This window comes from Eleginops maclovinus, chromosome 9, assembly GCF_036324505.1.
Source record: "Eleginops maclovinus isolate JMC-PN-2008 ecotype Puerto Natales chromosome 9, JC_Emac_rtc_rv5, whole genome shotgun sequence".
Lineage (NCBI taxonomy): Eukaryota > Metazoa > Chordata > Actinopteri > Perciformes > Eleginopidae > Eleginops > Eleginops maclovinus.
Genome location: NC_086357.1, coordinates 22,550,685 through 22,569,598, shown reverse-complemented (window position 1 = coordinate 22,569,598; position 18,914 = coordinate 22,550,685). Strand labels below are relative to the sequence as shown.

Sequence of the window (18,914 nt, the reverse complement as noted above, 5' to 3'; positions counted from 1 at the left end):
ATTTGTTCTGCTTTTTCTTCTGTTGCTTCAGCGCCCCTCCTCCACTCTTCTTCCCCTCCGCAGGTGAGGTGCACAGGGAGTACATTGTGCGATACCTGAGCCTTCACCTAGGAGCGAGATGAAGGCGGGGCCTGAAGCGAACAGAGGAAGAGGGGGATGATTGGAATGGGTTTGTTTTTATGAAAAGCAGCTGAATAATGGTTATGAAAACAAACGTGTTACTGCGGTGGTCAGTAGAGCTTAGTGATTGATGGCTCTGCTTCGTCGCCTGGCTGCTAGTACGATACACTCCCCATGGATGGCACTAGCTAACAACGCAGGTAAGTGTGTGTTATTCATATTCTGCTGCTTATGGTTCATTTCAACAACAAATCACTCTTAACAGCTTTACAAAACAGGATTTATAAAGTATGTATTGTCCTTTTGGGTTTTAATTAGCATATTATTGTTGACAAATATATTGCTTAAGAGGTAAATGGTGTGTCATCAATTATGTTTCTTGTGCTGATGTATCTCCACGTTCATCCTTTGCAGGTTTGATTCATTGGCTGGATCTGAGCAGCCTCAGTTGTCTATCGTCAGGATTGCTCATCCAGCTTCCTGCAGATTTAGCCAGAAGAGTTGTTACATTTCTGAGTATTTCATCATATGGAAAACGAGCCTTAAGTCGCTTTCAGTTCACCTTAGTAACGTTATGATTGTGTGGTTAATCACTGATGGGTAAGGTTTGTAAAGCTACAACTAGTAGGGAAGTCTGATTCGGACTGCTACATTTGTTATTTTAGCCTTTTGTCTGTTGCATGTTAGCATGGTAACAGTTGAATGAGTTACAAGCATTTAGATTATAAGGACACAAGCAGCCATATCACTCTGTTGTCTCCATAAGCTAAGTCTACAAACCTCTGTTCTGCATAATTTCCATGGAAGGATTTGAATCTGGTATGTCTGTTTTGATATCCATACTTTATTCATACATGTTTTTCTCCACCTTCTGCTCACTGTCTCTTTATCTCACTGTGTTTCCTTTGAATCCTTCAGAGGTGTCCGTGTTTTTGATCAGAAACCAAACAAACGTTAACATTCTTTGCCATTAACACAAATTAGCAGTGTTATATTTACGTAAGCAGCCTGCATGTGATCTTTTATCTCGATTGAAATCTACGATAGGGACATCTTGTTTCTCCACCAGATGCTATTAAGAGTCATCTTTGCCTTCTTGAGGCTCTGAAAAGGCAATGCAAGAATCCCTTTGAGATATGGTGACAGTAAACAGCAGTACACTACTTATGCCTGCACATTAATACACACATCAATCTGTTTTCTGCTGTAAATGATTCAATTAATGATTGCCTGTAAATGTCTTTGAGAACTAACTTTCAGTGTGTCTGACAGGCCTCACATGGGAGGTGAGGGCGAACAGCAGACAGTACCACAAACACAAACAGAAGAAATCCTTTCTGTGTTTCCACTGGGGGAGATATGAGGTAAGTCTGTGCTTCCTCCCCTCCAGATGGTAACCTAACACCTGTTGGCATGCTGATGCATTAAGAAACTAATGTGCTAATACATATATCTCCCGTGTGTTTTTCTCTTTACTGTGTCTGTTGCCAGGACAATTTGGTCTGCAGCTACAAGTACTCCCCGCTGACCTTCCTGCCCCTGACGCTGTTTGAACAGTTTCAGCGAGCGGCCAACGTTTACTTCCTCCTCATGGTGGTGATGCAGGTCAGACTGTCTGTCTCTCCGTCGGTCTCTTATGCTTTCACTCTATAAAGTAGAACTTGAAGTTATTTACAGGAGCAGCTTTGCTTTTCACTGTATCACAGTACCATATATTTTATAATATTGTGGGATAAAATGTTAGAGTTTATATTCTGCAGACAGTCCAAAGTCATGGGAATGATCTCGATATGTTTTTTTTATTGTACAGCTACATATGAAATAGACTACTAAATATGTGGATATGTTTATTACGACTCTGCAAATGTATTCGGGTTGCACGTTCCATTGACATATCACCGGGACACCTTTTAAGGGAATTTCTTCAAATTTGGCACAAACCCATTTTTGCACTTGAGGATGAACAGATTACATTTTAAAGGTCAAATTCATTGTAATGTCACAAAAAGTTGTTGCCCCTCTCATGAATTCTGATACTAATATGACAATTTCCAAGATAATTAAGTGATCATGTATACATTTGGATTCAAACTAGAACTTGACTGGTTGGTAGAGTTAATCTGGAGGGGGTAATTCTCGTACCGTAAAAGGAAAGAAAAAGTTGCATAACCCCTTAAAGGTGTCATAGAATGGAAAACTGTACTTGAAAACTTTACCTTGGCATAGTTGAATAAGCAGAGCTCGGTACATTGAACTGACATACAGTGAACCTCAAACACCATTGTTTCCTCCTTCACGTGCAACTCATTTTGCTTCTCCTGAATCGCTGTCAGCTTGATGTTCTCACCAAGCCAACCGAGACGAGAAAGTATCGCGGGGTAGCCGAAACTCAGCTGCCCCACACCACTTTTTGCTGCCTGCTTCCATTTTTTCAGGGCTCGCACGAAGCGGTCCCTCATCTGCTATTGGTATCTGAATCATGGTTGCTGTAGTACTTATTCTGTTAATAGCGATTTAGTACAGTACAGTAATCCTCATCAGCACCCCCTATCGGAAACGTGTGAAATGGCAGTCGCACTTGCTGGACTACATATTTTGCTACGCAAGTACGCGTCACACCCTCCTTGCGTAGCTCGATGCGTTCGCGTCCGCGTAGCTTGCGTAGACTATGAAAGGGCCCTTACACTTTCCACTCAGTAACGTTGCTCTCCAATCTCCGACCAACTGGCTGTTCTTCAAATTCATCGGTTTCCTTCCTTCCTTCATCTCTCACAGTTTCGCAAACTTCACTTACTTCTGTGGGCTCTGAGGCAGCCATGGGTTGCGCCTGGTAAACCAGCCAATCAGAGCAGAGCTTGTCATAATTATTTAAATGAGCCCCCAAATAAGGCCATTCAGCTTGTTTCATTCTAGGACCAAATCATAGGGTGGTAAATGGGCCTGTTAAACCGCATCTGGACATTTTATGGATCAACCAATGTTATTTACCTTCTTTTTAGACATCAGAGAACAATTTAAAACACCAGATAGATGCTTTCTATGGTACCTTTAAATAAACTCGGGGGAAGAAAATGCCTTAACTGAAACAGGTTGTCATGCTTTCCAAGCGCTTAACCTAATTTTCCCGTAACTCAAGGTCTGCTTTCCCCAGAGCTTTTTACTGATTAGTCCGTTGTGTGAGCATGGTTCATACAGTATGTGTGATTCCTTTCCTTTCTGTGTGTTTCCAATGCTTTCATTTGGTTTCCAGTGTGTCCCTGCCATCTCCTCCATACCTTTTTACATCACCATCCTCCCGCTGCTCATCGTACTTTCAGTAAGAGGGATGAAAGACCTTGCCAACGACATGGTAAGACCAACACTCACTCCGTAGAAACCCTTTCTCTCCTGCTGGGTGGAGTCCCCCCCCCCCCCCCCCCCCCCCCCATGATGAATCCACCCTCACTCACACAAAGGCAAGATCTTAAAACGCAAATATACGACCGGCCTCACGCATGCATTTATGCACCTGGCACTTAAGAATGTGCACACTCTTCCCTCTCCTTCATTGTCCGCATTGAGTCCTTGTCCTCTCCTCATTGACAAAACCAGTCATCCCAGTAGCATTAATTTTCTCTCCCATCATTAAAGCTTTTCCTTTTAAATGCAGGCGTGATGTTTTGCATGGAGAATTCTCTGGTTAAGTGCATCACTGAGTTACGGTCGTTAACAGCTCTGGGTGAAACGCTTGCTTGACCCCTCTCTATTGACTAATCATTTAGTGGAGGGTGTAAATCTCCCAGCTGGTGTCACTGTAGAGCCCCGTAATGGCGTTTCTCCTTTCTCCTCTCTCCTGTTCAACCTTTCACGGCCACCCTCATTCCCTCTCACACGCTCCCTGTCCATCACTCTTTTTCTCCATCTGTGTCTCGCTTCTCTATCCATCTTCTTCTCTTCTCTCATTATCTTTTTGGGTCTCACTCTCTCCATCTGTGGTTCAGGCGAGGAGGCGCAGCGACTCTGAGATTAACTCCCGACCCTGTGACGTACTCGTCTCCCAGAGGTGAGGACAAAGGCGATGTGTTATTCTCTCAGGACTTCCAGTTTGAAACGGCCCTCTAATGAAGCTCTAATGAAGTGTGAATGAGTGAATCCCTATATGGTCCTTTTGTGCAGTAGAGCAGGGCCCAAACATTTTCCACACTTATTGGAAGACATGAACTATGACCAACCTCTTGATGACATCTTCTCCCATCTTCAGGGATACTGTTTCCTCTATTCCCTGAGAGTGTTACTCTCCAGATGATACGACTTCCCTTGTGGACTAATACATCACTTCAAAAAAATGTACACTACCCTAAAAAGTTTGGTTACTGCTTGAGAGCTGCAAAGAAGAGAATCCTTTGTTATCGTAAAAGATATTTAGGTTAGATGTTCAGATTAGATTTACTTTATTGATCCTGAATGTATCCTATTTTAATTAAAGGCCTGCACGGACCACATTTCCTGCTCTGTAAACTCGTAAAGTACTGGTAAAGTAACATATGAAAAGAGTTTATTTTTCAACAATAACAATGTTGATGTAGTTTATAATTAAATGGCATCAATTTGGATTAGGATGATTTCAAATTTGATGTTGTTTACATGTGTGTCTGGATTTGTGTTTGTGTACATGGTAGCATTGCATATTTAGTAGATTTGTGAACAGCAAATTATATAAAATAAAAGACCTTGTTTTGAGTTTTCCCCATTTGCTCACTCCTTATCTGTCCTGCCTCAGTTTCAGCCGAGCGCAGTGGAAGGACGTGTGTGTGGGAGATGTGCTGCGGATCCACAAAGACCAAGTCATCCCTGTGAGATTTCTAAATAATGAAATGTCAAATCAACAGAAATAAAGGAAACAAAAATAAATCTGACAGTGTAGAATAACATTTAATGAATACATTGTAAGCCTACCCATGGCATATTTTATAACTTTAAGGGAGAAATGCCGCATTACTGCTGCTAAACATTTAAATAATACATCTCTCTTTCCTCCCAGGCTGACCTTCTCCTCCTGTGTAGTTCAGAACCTCACAGTCTCTGTTATGTAGAGACAGCAGATATTGACGGGTAAGAAACTCTTTCTGTTCTTTTAATGAAGCTCATTGTGTTCAAAATGAATTATTTCATCACATAATCATCACATGCATGTTTTTATGGTTTCAATTTATCATGAATATACCAGTTTTAGTAGTAGTGTATAAAAACCAGTAAAGCAATTGGGTACTGCAACAAATAAAACTATAACTAAAGTGTAATACATATAATATAAATACATATCATCTATCAAATTAAAGAACAAATAAGTTGATGTGATTGGTTAATCGCTTAGAGAGGTCCCGCCCCTTTACGTACAATGTGTTGGAGCCATAGCCAATAGAATAGCGAGTGTTAGGTAGTGATGTCACCATAACAAGGAAGTAAACTAAGAAGTCCAATGGAGTCGTTTCAGGCAGGGGGGAGAGAAACTACCTCCTATGTACATAACATTGTACAGGAATGGGAAAACCCCAAAAACCGTATTTTAAAGGTGTGATTTTAAAGATGATATTCATTTTCAGATGTTTGGACAACTCTTCTTTTTCCATGGGGTTTGACAGCAAAAAAAAATGGTCCCCTTTGAAACCTATACAATCATTTACTCACACACACTGGGACAGCCTGATGGGCCCTGTCTGAGGTTTCGTGTTGGCTCAGGGAAGGGTAAAAAAGTATGATACATTTGGTTCATCTACAGCAGGGGATCAGTGAAAGTTTGAGTTTCAAACTAAACAAATAAATGTGCCTTGAGGTTTATTGCAGAGTAAATACATTTTCATGCCTTAACTTCTCATCATTATCTCTTGTACATGATTTAACTATGTAATACATTTTGTTCTCTTCATTCAGAGAGACTAATCTCAAGTTCAGGCAGGCGCTCAGTGCTACACACAACCAGCTGACCTCTCACCCATCGGAGGAGACCCTTGCAGCCTTCAATGGTGAATAAATGTTTTCCATTAAATACAATCTCATTTAAAACTAGAACAAGTACACTTCTTTAAAGACATGCATTGCTCGTCTTAAGAAAGAGCGCATGCAATTTTGAATTTTCCAGGTGTCGTTCTCTGTGAGGAGCCAAACAATCGCCTGTACACCTTCAGAGGCCAGATGCACTGGAGAGGAGAGAGTCATCTGCTGGACAACGAGCACATCCTCCTGAGGGGAACCGTCCTACGCAACACAGAGTTCGCCTATGGCTTGACCATATACACTGGTACATGTAGCAGAAACTTATTTCGTTTGGAAAAAAGAATATGAACATATATCTTGGTGAAAGGACACTTAGTTACAAGAAACATTTTATTTCCTTTTAGAAAAGGGTTAGTAGAAACTGCCAAACTGGTCTGTTGAGTCTAAAATGACACTGAAGCAGACGGGAGGAACAGAAACCCTGAGACGTGGCAGGATGCCCCATAGAGGAGTATGATAACAGAGATATCACTATTACAATATGTGTTGTGTCCATGCCACCTATCCTCATTTCCCCTTCTATTGTAGCCTCCACTTTGTTTCAATGACAAATCGTAATATGTGGAATACATTAAACTGCTAATTATGGACAGTACTTAACTGTTGCAGCTGTGTCTTAAATGTGGGTCTGTTAACGTCGGGCAGATAACCGGCTGCTCCGGTCTTTTAAGTGATCATTGATCGGATATAACTGGACCAGGCAGAGGTGTCATGGATGACCCTTTCAGTTCGGGTGGAGCAGATCAATAGATCAAATTCTTCCAGAGATGGGGCTTATATCATTCATCAGAGACTGTCTATCGGTGTGACCCCAGTTCAACCTGATTATAACTCTTTACCCTCCTCACACACACTTGACACGGCCTACTTTAAATAATGCATGATCAAGGTTGAAGTATTGTTATTATAGTTTGTCCCTGAACATTTTTGAAGACATGGCACACACATTTGTCTTTTAAACTTCCAGCAGTCTGTGAGTTGGAGACAACATCACTGGAAAACATAATGTGATATCATATTTTATTGATCATTGCAAGGGAAATTCTCTCTCCCCGCTGACCCTCTCCACAGCGGAGTCAGACACCCCCGGAACTGGTGGAAACTCTGCATCTTGCTCAAGGGCACGTCAGAGGATGCTCACTGACACGAGGGCGTGAACTTTCACCCTCTGGCTGCAAAACGGTCTCCGAACTTGCTTTGACCGGCGGCCGGAGCGATAGCAGCTAACAGTTGTCTGCTCCGCACACAGGCGCAGACAGCAAGATCCTGAGGAACTGCGGGAAACTGAGAGTGAAGAAGACTCGTATGGAGAGAGTTTTTAACCAAGTGGTCATCGGGGTGAGTGGGCAAAGGGCATGTGGGGTGAGGAGCATGAGATATCTTATGGCTTAATTCTAAACGGTGTGTGTGTCTGGAATTAAAAACTGACAGACAGCGAGTGTGTGGAAGACTTTCCTTTTTAATAAGGGCTTAGTTAAATCTAGTTTAAGATGACTCAATTTGACTGTCTTTCTTAAAATGTTATCGCGTTTAAAAATGTTTGTATTTCACGTTCTATCATTTCTTTATATCATTTTCTTGACATGTTTCTTGTCTTTTACACTGTCTACGTTTGTTAATCTGAAAAGCCAACAGAGACAAACGTGTTTTAGGATGTTGGATGATATTATAAAAAAACTTTGATTGATGTCTAGATCGTCCTCTCCGTGCTGCTGGTAGCTCTGCTCTTTGCCATCGGCGCCGGCGTGTTTTCCAGCTGGGCCATGAGCCACACAGGTCCTACTTCTGCTCTGGTGGTTAACGGCAACCCCATCTACACCGGCTTCCTCATCTTCTGGAGCTACATCATCCTGCTCAGCCCGGCCATGCCCATTGCTCTCTACATCTCGTTAGTTCCATCTACGATAATTCACTCAAGGAGGGTTGATACAGCTGTGTGTTTACTGTGTGTGTGTGTGTGTGTGTGTGTGTGTGTGTGTGTGTGTGTGTGTGTGTGTGTGTGTGTGTGTGTGTGTGTGTGTGTGTGTGTGTGTGTGTGTGTGTGTGTGTGTGTGTGTGTGTGTGTGTGTGTGTGTGTGTGTGTGTGTGTGTGTGTGTGTGTGTGTGTGTGTGTGTGTGTGTGTGTGTGTGTGTGTGTGTGTGTGTGTGTGTGTGTGTGTGTGTGTGTGTTCCACAGGTTTGAGGTTATTCACACGGTCCACAGCTTGTTTATTGGCTGGGATATGGAGATGTATTGGCAGCAGGCCGACACACCGGCCCAGGCTAGGAACACTTCACTGAACGAGGAGCTCGGTCAAGTGGGATACCTGCTGAGTGACAAAACTGGGACACTAACCCAGAACCGTCTGCTCTTCCGACAGTGCTGCATAGCTGGGGAGGTCTATGGTAAAATACAATGAAACTAGTATTTTTATATTTGACTGTTTTGGGCTTTTATCATGTTGGATTTTCAGGACATGATTTTCCAAGTTTGTAGCAATATTTATAATAACGTTTTTAAAAGAATGCACAAAAAATATATTTCACTTTGTTTAATGTGTGTTTTTATCTCTTTTTCCCAATTACACTTAACAAAGGAGTGAGAGAGTGTGTTACACAAAGTGCCTGCAATACCTTCCCAAAAAATGATCATATGTTGGAAGGAAAAACATTAACCCCAACTCAAGCACTTTTACTCATTAGAAAACAAAGCATCTTTTTGACCTTACGCTGCATGGGTAGTTCTAAATTAAAATTCTAACCACTCACAGACTTTTGAACTACAACAGGAAATTATTTGAAATATGAATTTAGCATGCTCTCCTTAAATAACCTTTTCACAGGAGTGCAGTATTCATGTTGACTATAAAGTTAAGACGATTATTTGAATTCTTTCTGCAACTTTAAAAACAGCTTGATATTAGTCAGATGTCGTTTCACAAGAAAGTGAACAATTGTTGAATAAAATCTCAAAAACTGGGAGAATTTGTAAAAAAAAAAGGACAGATGTTGACCACCCTTATCCATTAGTATATGAAATAGTGTATTTATTGAGAATACAAGGTAAACTTGTGCACACTAATTAATCTCTTAAGGTGACACAATAATAACACACGATTCATATTTATGTTAACTACACTTTCTCCAAAAAATCCAGTCTTTGTCCAAATAAGTGTTTAGAGAAGATTTCATCTTGTCTAATTGACGCTGTAATTTGCCTCCTTAAAGAACAATTTATGTAACAGAGTTTGACAATGACCCCAGAGGCGAGTTCCCTCGCTGACTTTCAGTGGAGCCAAACTTCCTCAAGAGACCCGACAGGAGACACTAAACATGCTCATGTCCAACAAACAGCGTGTCTGTCTGCTTAATATTTAACACCGACTCTGCCCACTGAAAACTTTAACTGTAGTTAAATCTTTGTCAGAATCATATCGACCGTATGCACGATATGTGAGCCACTTCCTGGTTCAGCCTTAATTATTTTATTCTTTCCAAAATGCTTTTTTCGTTGGTCGGTAAATTAAAGAAACTTATCTTCTTTCACAGGTGATGCATCAGGCAAGGCAGAGGACACAGAGGTACCGTATCACTGCTCTCAAATCTGCATCTTTGATTTTGAGATTTAGTATTTGTATTTCAACCTGCTGCTTTTTCTTTCCTCCTTTTTTAAAGTATATCTTCTGTTGCATGTCTTCCTGCTTTTCCGTCATGATTTCTTTGACCATTGGCATAAGACTGTATTCATGTTAGTCCACAATTGCAAAACTGTATAGTAACAATATCATATTTTATTTACAGGTTGCAGCTCAAAGTTGCTTCAACAAAATAGCACAAAGACAACAAGAAAGCCAATTCAGGTCAAATATAAAAAAAGTATTGGCACACATGCGCCAAATGTACGTGATGTATAAAGAGGTAAAATAGGAAATAGAATAAATATAATAGCCAAAAAGTTCACAACAGATAACCCATTCAGTAAAGAGGAAGAGAGATATAAGACAAATATAATTAGAAAATAAGAATTCTAAAGACTCATAGTCTAATACAGTCAGTGCACATTAACCTTCAATGCACCATCTTCCTCCTGTATGTCTGCAGCCCATGGACCTGAGCTGGAATCCGTTCTCCTGCGGGGGTCTGTTCATGTCGGCTCCCAGCCTGGTGCAGAAGCTCAGAGGACAGCAGTGTCCAATCAGCTGCCAGTTCCTCAGAGCGCTGTCTGTCTGCCACACTGTCATGGCCGAGTGGAAAGAAGGTTGTTTCTGTGTGAAAGTATCAGTTTTTACTATGATCCAGATCAAAGTAGCTCAGTTCTCATCCTACATCTGAGAGAAGTGCAAAACCTCAGGTTATATCAGACAGCGCTGGTTTATTATTTGATGAGATTCTCAGCGTGTGATTCATGTATCCTCTGTTTGTTTTGTATTGACCTGATCGGGGTGCTACAATTAAAAGCCCAAAAACCTGTATGTGTACATGAGGCACTGCTTGTATAATGTTGAAATGAAAACTTGAAAGGATGCTCACATTGATTCTACCTCCCCATCACCGGTCCGACCTGATAACAACATAATATTCCTTGCAGACATCATGTTTACATCCGCCTTGTGTGTTCCTCCAGAGGCTCCAGTTTACCAGGCTGCGTCCCCAGATGAGGAAGCTCTCGTTTTGGCAGCGAGGGAGCTGGGCTGGGTCTTTCTCTCCAGGACACGAGACTTGATCGTTGTCTCCGAGCTGGGTGTCACTCGGCAGTATCAGCTGCTCGCACTGCTGGACTTTACCAGTCAGAGAAGACGCATGTCAGTACTCGGTGAGAGCAACACTCCTAATGCACACTCTCATCTTACAAGCTTTTATCATTTCTAAAAGTTCTCACATTTCAGATAAATTATACATACTGTTTTTTATTTTCTCTCAGTGCGAGAGCCTGAGGGTGGGTTAAAGCTGTACTGTAAAGGGGCAGACCTAGTGATCCTGGAGAGACTGCAGAAGGACTGTCTGCATCAGGAAAGGACTGAACGAGCCCTGGAGGTGAAATGGAGTTTCTACTAAATGTGTGTCGTTATTGATCCGACTACTATTTATATGACACTATTAATATCTTGGGTTTCCATGTCAGTAATAAGAAGTTACACAATTAAAAAGTTCACCATCTTGGCTCTGTGCTAAGAATGTTAACATTTCTTGAATATCTCAAACAGCTGAGGTTTTCCTGGTGGTGGTGCTGTATGAAAAGTCAAAGAATCAGTTATATGAATTATAATTAATCCTCGGGGTGATACTAATGTGCTACATTGCATAGACCTCAATAAAGACATTTCTCTGCAAACTCAAATAAAGTACAAGGTTTACTTATATTGCACATTTCAATCAAAACTCAAATCTGTCCTTTACCATCCATCCATCCATCTTCTCCCGCTTATCCTCGCGGAGGTAACAGCTCCAGCAGAGAGCCCCAAACTTCTCTTTCCCTGTCCACATCAACCAGGTCTGACTGGGGGATTCCAAGGCGCTCCCAGGCCAGCGAAGAGATATAATCCCTCCACCTGGTCCTAGGTCTACCCCTCGGTCTCTTCCCAGCTGGACGTGCCTGGAACACTTCCCTAGGGAGGCACCCAGGTGGCATCCTCACTAGGTGCCCGAACCACCTCAACTGGCTCCTTTCAACACGAAGGAGCAGCGGTTCTACTCCGAGTCCCTCCCGGATGACTGAACTTCTCACCTTATCCCTAAGGGAGATGCCAGCCACCCTGCAGAGAAATCCCATTTCGGCCGCTTGTATCCGCGATCTCGTTCTTTCGGTCATGACCCATCCTTCATGACCATAGGTGAGGGTAGGAACGAAGATGGCCCGGTAGACACAGAGCTTTGCCTTCTGGCTCAGCTCTCTTTTCGTCACAACAGTGCGGTAAAGCGACTGCAGTACTGCTCCCGCTGCTCCGATTCTCCGGCCCATCTCACCCCGAGTTACTTGAACTCCTTCACTTGGGGTGAGGCCTCATTCCCTACCTGGAGTGGACAGTCCATCGGTCTCTGCTGAGAACCATGGCCTCAGATTTGGAGGTGCTGATCCTCATCCCAGCCGCGAACCGATCCAGTGAGTGCTGAAGGTCATAGACTGATGAAGCCATTAGGACCACATCATCTGCAAAAAGCAGTGGTGCAATCCTTAGCCCACCGAACTGCAGACCTCCTCCAAAACGACTACGCCTCGAAATCCTGTCCATGAATATCACAAACAGGATTCTTGACAAAGCGCAGCCCTGGCGGAGGCCAACCCTCACCGGAAATTGGTCCGACGTGCTACCGAGGACCCGGACACAGCTCTCACTTTTGGAGTACAGAGATTGGATGGCCCTGAGTAGAGACCCCCTCACCCCATACTCCCACAGCACCTCCCACAGTATCTCCTTGGGAACCCGGTCATAAGCCTTCTCCAAATCCACAAAGCACATGTAGACCGGATGAGCGTACTCCGAGGCCCCCTCCAGGATCCTTGCAAGAGTAAAAAGCTGGTTCGTCGTTCCACGACCAGGACGAAATCTGCATTGTTCCTCCTCAATCTGAGGTTCGACAATCGGCCGGACCCTCCTTTCCAGCACCTTAGAGTAAACTTTCCCGGGGAGGCTGAGTAATGTGATGTAAATCTGTCCTTTACACAAAACTTTAATATCATCAAGAGAAAGCACAGGAAACAGTTGATAAAAGGACATTTAAATACAATAATTTAAGAGGGTGTTATTGACTATGCATTTAGAACATCTCTACAAATGTATTACAAATGTGCAAGGTTTTGCTCCAAATAAGGTCATTTGTTAAATAAAACGAGGTTTAGTTGGTCTTTTGTGGGATTATCTCTATAGGTCACATTGTACTGAAGGCAAAATATCCTCAATCCATTGTCTTGTTGCTTGCACTCACTGAAGGCAGCATCTCAGAGTAGTTAAAAGTTCTTGATCAATAATCAATAGAGTTTTGAGAACTTATCAGGCCAGCGACCTCCTGTTGAGATACTTAAAGCGTTCCAGTCAAGACCCAAGTGTTGATCTCATGTTTCCTTTGTCAATTCTTCAATTCTGCCTGGAGTGTCATTCAAACACTAATGTGCAGCCTGTGATAACGTGTGAACTTATCTCCCGTCAGCTGTTTTCCCAGGCCTGTCTGAGGACTTTGTGTGTTGCGGTTCGATCTGTTCCCGAGGCATTATGGGAGCAGTGGAGTACAACTCTGGAGCGGTCTGCAACCATGGTGACATCGGACCGCGACGCACTGCTGGAAAAGCTTTATGATCAGATGGAGATAGATCTGCAGGTAGACTCCTCTTTGTTCATGTCACAGAATATCTTTAAATCAAGCCAGTAAAAAAGCCTATATCCTTCAGGAATGCTTAAAGATAATTTGATTATCTTGTTTCGTAGCTTCTTGGAGTGACTGCGATAGAGGACAGACTTCAAGAGGGCGTTCCTGAGACTATTGCTCTGCTTCAACAGGCTGGACTTAAAGTATGGGTACTCACTGGGGACAAAAAAGGTATTGTGTCTCACTGTAGCATAAGTTAGGAGTGGCACCACTTTTTCGCTTCATGTCTCACAGTGGGTTCCTGCTCCTTTAATCTTTCAGAGACTGCAGTGAATATCGGATATTCTTGCAAGTTGCTGGATCCTGATACCAGGTTACTGGAATGGCAGGAGCTCAGGTTAGCAGAGATACAAATACATAGACACACACATGCACACACTCACACCAGCTCATTGATCTTTGTATGTTTTTGCCCCTGCAGACAGATACTCCAGTCACCAGACCCAGGGGTCAGTTTCTTCAAGGCCAGGCAGACAGAGCTGTGGGCTGTAGACAAGCAGACGGCTGTAGTGAAGACTGCTTTGGTCCTCACCGGACCTGAGCTGGTAAACACTGGATACAGGAAATACATAACACGTATAGTTTACAAAGGGCTGAATAACTGGTGTCATACAGTTTGCACATAGGGTTTGAAATTGCATATTGACCTCAATTCACTCATAAAATGCATGTAGTGGCTTTCGTCTGCATCATTTTTTGGATTCTGTGAATGCAACAATGGCAAGAAGTTGGGCGTACAAGAAATACATTTACTGGACGGACACAACAGCCCCAAATCCACTACCATTCTTAAATATGTCCAATGGCAGACTGTAAGGCTGACAGTTTAAATAATTAACCTTTAGGCTCATTATGAATTATTGAAAATGTTGGTAAGTGACCTCAAGGACCATTTAAGAAGAAAAAGAACAGGAGCTTGGATATATATAGTGTATAGAGCTATATTGTAATTTATTCAACACAGAAATATTTAATAATTCAAACTTGCTTTAAATAAAATTGGTAAAAAAAGGGAGTGTAGCTATAGTTTGGATAGGTAATGTTGTGATGTATACCGTCCTGTGATGCTGAGAGACATTATTACAGTTCTTTTTAGGTAAATAAAACCTAATTTAGGCCATTTGATGGTGTTGTTCCCCAGGCAGAGTTTGACCAGAGACCTGAGTGGGGGGCTTCGTTCATGCAGCTGGCAGAGCACTGTCAGTCGGTGCTCTGCTGTCGTGTGACGCCGGGACAGAAAGCTGACATTGTCTCGTTGGTCAGGAGACACACCCGCTCAGTCACCATGTCCATCGGGGACGGTGCCAATGACGTGAACATGATCAAGAGTAAGTCAGGGTAAACTCATGATAGCTTCGCTTGACAGTGGATTAGTAGTCAGTTTATGCCATCTTCTTGCAGACTTCACAGTTTACGCATGCTCTAAGAGGATTCTACAAAATTAACCAAACTTTTCTCTACATGTTCTTCCTCTTTGTCCATGCCTTGTCTCACTGGTCCCATCGCTAGCGGCTCATGTTGGTGTGGGCCTTGCAGGAGTGGAGGGGGGTCAGGCGGTGCAGAACGCAGACTTTGCTTTGTCCCAGTTCAGATTTCTGCAGCGGCTGCTCCTGGTCCATGGCCGCTGGTCCTACCAGCGCATTTCCTTCTTCTTGCGCTACTTCCTGTTTAAGACCTGTGGCTTCGCTCTGGTGCACATATGGTTTGGTTTTTTCAACGGCTTCAGTGCTCAGGTTAGACATACAGGGATGAGACTCACAGTCACATAATGGACTTGAGCAAATATGGAGGTAATCATCCTACATTTATTACACCATCTGTTCTTCTCTTGCAGTCTCTGTATGAGTCATGGTTCATCGCTCTCTACAGCGTCTCCTACACAGCATTCCCAGTTATGGCTTTGGCATTCTTTGAACAGGTGAGACAGTCAATAATCACATTTTGATTTAAGTCAAACAAAATGGGAAAGGTCCAGGGCTGGCAAATAAAGGCTTTAATAGGATGACTTCCTGTTTGAACTTCCAAGCTCTTCCATACCTTGTCTTCTTTTAATCATGAACTGTTATTGTAATATTGGAATTATTTCAAATCTAAATCTTAAAGCCTCATCCTCCATCTTTCTGCTGTAGGATGTGAATGCAGACCGCTGCCTGAAGTGGCCGGAGCTGTACCGATCAGGACAGAAACAGGAGCTCTCCAGCCCTGTGATACTGGTGTTCTCGCTCCTCTATGCCGTCTACTCTTCCCTCGTCTTATTCTTCATCCCTTTTGGAGTTTTTTACAACACAGCCTATGACTTCCAGACCATGGCAGTCACTGTCACCATGGCAGCAACGTTCACTGCCAACGTTGAGGTAACGATCACATTTTGCATATATAGTTTTCTGTAGCAACACACAAGAAGGTCCTGTGTAATAAACATTATAAACTGTATTATATACACACACAAATAGTTGTTGTGGCTGACTCATATTCTCTTGTTAGTCTCATTTTATTAAATTTAGAAGAAAGAGCCTCATTGATATATTTGTTCATTTAGAAATTATGGAATGTTCTTTTTTAACTGCAGCTGGAGTAGCCAAGAATGAGGACAATAAAGTAATTAAATTGAGAAGAATGATCAATTGCTTAGTCCTTGAAGTCATGAGAAGAGGAAGCTGTGTTAAAAGTTAGAGTAAGCCAGGAACCAGACGGAGGAGTTAGAGTTTGAGAGTAGCAAACAAACAGCTTGTCCTTCAGGCCTCCCCTCAAAGCAACACACACTAACACGCATTGCCCGACTGCTGGAAGACAGGAGCGCAGCATCATTGTCAACGCTTACTGTATCCAACCACTCTAGATTTAAGGCAGACACATCTGTCTTACAACATCACAGGTTTGTTAACTGTAAATACAGGAGCATGCTGGGGAAATTTCTAAATGTAGTGGCCATTAGACAAATCGTAAAGCTAGTTGGGGATCAGACGGTGAGGAGGAAGGCTGTAAATGGAGATTTTTCTGATGACAGTGTTTCTGTTTGTGATTCAGATTTCGCTGATCACCAGATACTGGACCAAGTTCAACGTGGCAGCTGTGTGTGTCTCTGTGTTGATGTTCTTCATCTGTTCCCGGATCACCCACAGCACCCGTCTGTTTAAGGCATCGCCCAGTGACTATTACTTCCTCGGTACACTTCTACCCCTCTCACTGCAAGCTTACTCTATTCATTTCTGTGACTGAAGCAATGTTACTCCGAGCTGTGTTTTGTATTTTACACCCATTGCGGCAGGAAGTGCTGCACTCTCTCGAAACAATTGTTGGAAAAAACATACATCCAAACACAAGAACAAATGCTATTATAATAAAATGTTGATCTGATGATGTGTAATCACCTCTGGTTTTATTGCTCTGTGTGTGCTTTTTTTATCAGGAGCGTCTGATAGAGCCTTCATTGATCCACTGGTGTGGCTCACAGCTCTGCTCGCCACCTGGACGGCTGTTTTACCCTCAATGACGGCTCTGGCTATCAATGTCATCCTCAACATGCACGACAAACACAAGGTAAGACTGCATGAATATAAATACTGTTAGAAAATATAGATGGAGTATCAATTTACAAAGGAAATGGAAAGCATTTTTCAATCACCTGGCTGATGGCTGAAAAACACATAAATTGATATGATGACAAAGCTCCTGCACATCCGTCTTTTATTCCCCTTTCTGATTTTCATTATTTTTATTCAATTTTTGGGGGGGGTTTTCTTACCAAAATGGTATAAAATAAAGATTTGAGACTTCTCTATCGGTACCTTTTAAAAAATATGGTTATGCAATATTTTGCTCCGTGATACAGTTGTGTCCATCCTACTGGTTGTTAACAGGACAAGTTAAGACCAACTCAATATGATTTAAATCCGGTTCCTATTTTGTGTTATTTTGGAGCTGTAAGCGTGCTACCAGTCTAGGCTTCTTTATTCCAGTCCAACTTTATCTATATAGCACATTTAAAACCAACAGAGTTGACCAACAGATAGGACATAAAACAAATGTAAAACACGAGACAATAAAACCATACTTAAAGCCAACTCTCATACATGATGTGAAATCAATATAATATAATTTCATATGAGATGGGGTGAGTTGTTTGCCATTCGCCTACGTATTGAGAGCTAATTCCATACACAAAAGCAGAAACAGTTGTACAGCTAAATGCTGACTGATGTTTCTCTCACGTGTCTGTGCTGCAGGTCCACAGTGCGTCCTCTCAGCCGGTGGAGCTGAAGTCGAGGTTGAGAAGGGGAGCGTCACTCCGCCGCTCGTCCTACGCCCTCTCTCAGGGGGCCGGGCCCGGACGCCTCATCACTTCAGGAACATGCATCCGCAGCACCGTGCCGACGGTGGATGAGAAGGTGACTTCTTACAATAACTCCACGGGCTCACAGCTCCAGATCAACATGAAGAACAATAGCGCTGCACCAAATCACACATGAATAATGACAACGGTACATTTAAGGTTTTGATATGTGACAATACTGGATCATATATATTGTTAGTGCAGAATATGAGTGAAAAGATTATGTGTTTTTGTACTTAAAACAGGCGACTCTGTAGAGCCTGCACTGATCTTTTGTACAGCTACCATTTTGCAATAAAGTAAATGATATAATATACAAAACACATTATGTACAATATATTGTGTCTATTGTCTTTACTAGAAACTTTACCTCTGCATGAATATCTCCTCTTTGTTATCGTTGTGGTAAAAACCAAATTTCCATCCGCGGGGGTCACAGGGGACTCCCTTTAAAGATCAAACCAAACACAATAAACCGACAGCACTGCTTTTGTTTTACAATTGTTTTTATTTGTTAATTTATTTCAAAACACGCAATTTTTACCCATATTATCCTTTTAAGTTTTTATTTTTCTGTAACAGTTATTACTCAGATTTTTTTCCTTCACAAAAGTCTCAACTAGAGTGAAACTAAAAGTCCTCCACAGGCTCTCCGGCTTCTGCAGTGGGAGGAGGGAAAAGAGGCTTTCTGACCAGACGTTGTGAGTGGGTTTATCCCTTGTTTCTGTGTGGGTGGAAGTGTGTGTGTGTGTGTCTATGTGTGTGTTTAAGTGCAATAGGCGGAATGTCCTTGTTGCCGGTAAATCACAGGACCCGTACAGCTGAACATTGTCTTCTAGGTTTGGTAGCCAGATTGTCATACCTCTGATTTCATCTTTGGTTTCAGCAAACACCCTCCAAAGGCAGACTCACCCTCTCCAGCATGTGTCTGTTTGTATGTCTGTCGCTCTGAGTGCAATATAAGCCACTGTCTCCAGACGACTTTGTAAACTTAAGTAAGTACAATGTAAGTGTCTTTGCATTGATTGTGGCCCTTCCTTGGCGCTGGGGACAAAGACAGTCGAACATTGTAGAACAATGGAGCCAT

The 18,914-nt window shown here is 42.5% G+C and overlaps 1 protein-coding gene across 1 annotated transcript; it reads left to right on the top strand.

Annotated features, from left to right (window-relative positions):
- Positions 1-592: 592 nt before the first annotated feature.
- atp8b3 (ATPase phospholipid transporting 8B3) lies at positions 593-18,131 on the top strand. The gene is made up of 27 exons (XM_063890679.1): positions 593-939; positions 1,393-1,484; positions 1,612-1,725; positions 3,371-3,469; positions 4,101-4,162; positions 4,880-4,952; positions 5,141-5,211; positions 6,031-6,122; positions 6,239-6,397; positions 7,403-7,491; positions 7,848-8,041; positions 8,330-8,538; positions 9,682-9,713; positions 10,234-10,390; positions 10,757-10,945; positions 11,054-11,166; positions 13,279-13,446; positions 13,554-13,665; positions 13,756-13,831; positions 13,916-14,039; positions 14,636-14,822; positions 15,004-15,227; positions 15,329-15,412; positions 15,624-15,848; positions 16,522-16,660; positions 16,904-17,034; positions 17,721-18,131. The coding sequence occupies exons 1-27, from the start codon at positions 921-923 to the stop codon at positions 17,961-17,963; spliced, it is 3,477 nt and encodes a 1,158-aa protein (XP_063746749.1). The 5' UTR covers positions 593-920; the 3' UTR covers positions 17,964-18,131.
- Positions 18,132-18,914: the final 783 nt, after the last annotated feature.

Excerpts from the sequence above, each read along its gene's own strand:
- atp8b3 (XM_063890679.1), top strand. Across the intron at positions 5,212-6,030 it reads GAGACAGCAGATATTGACGG|AGAGACTAATCTCAAGTTCA; the intron begins GTAAGAAACTCT and ends CTCTTCATTCAG. Across the intron at positions 15,849-16,521 it reads CGTTCACTGCCAACGTTGAG|ATTTCGCTGATCACCAGATA; the intron begins GTAACGATCACA and ends TTTGTGATTCAG.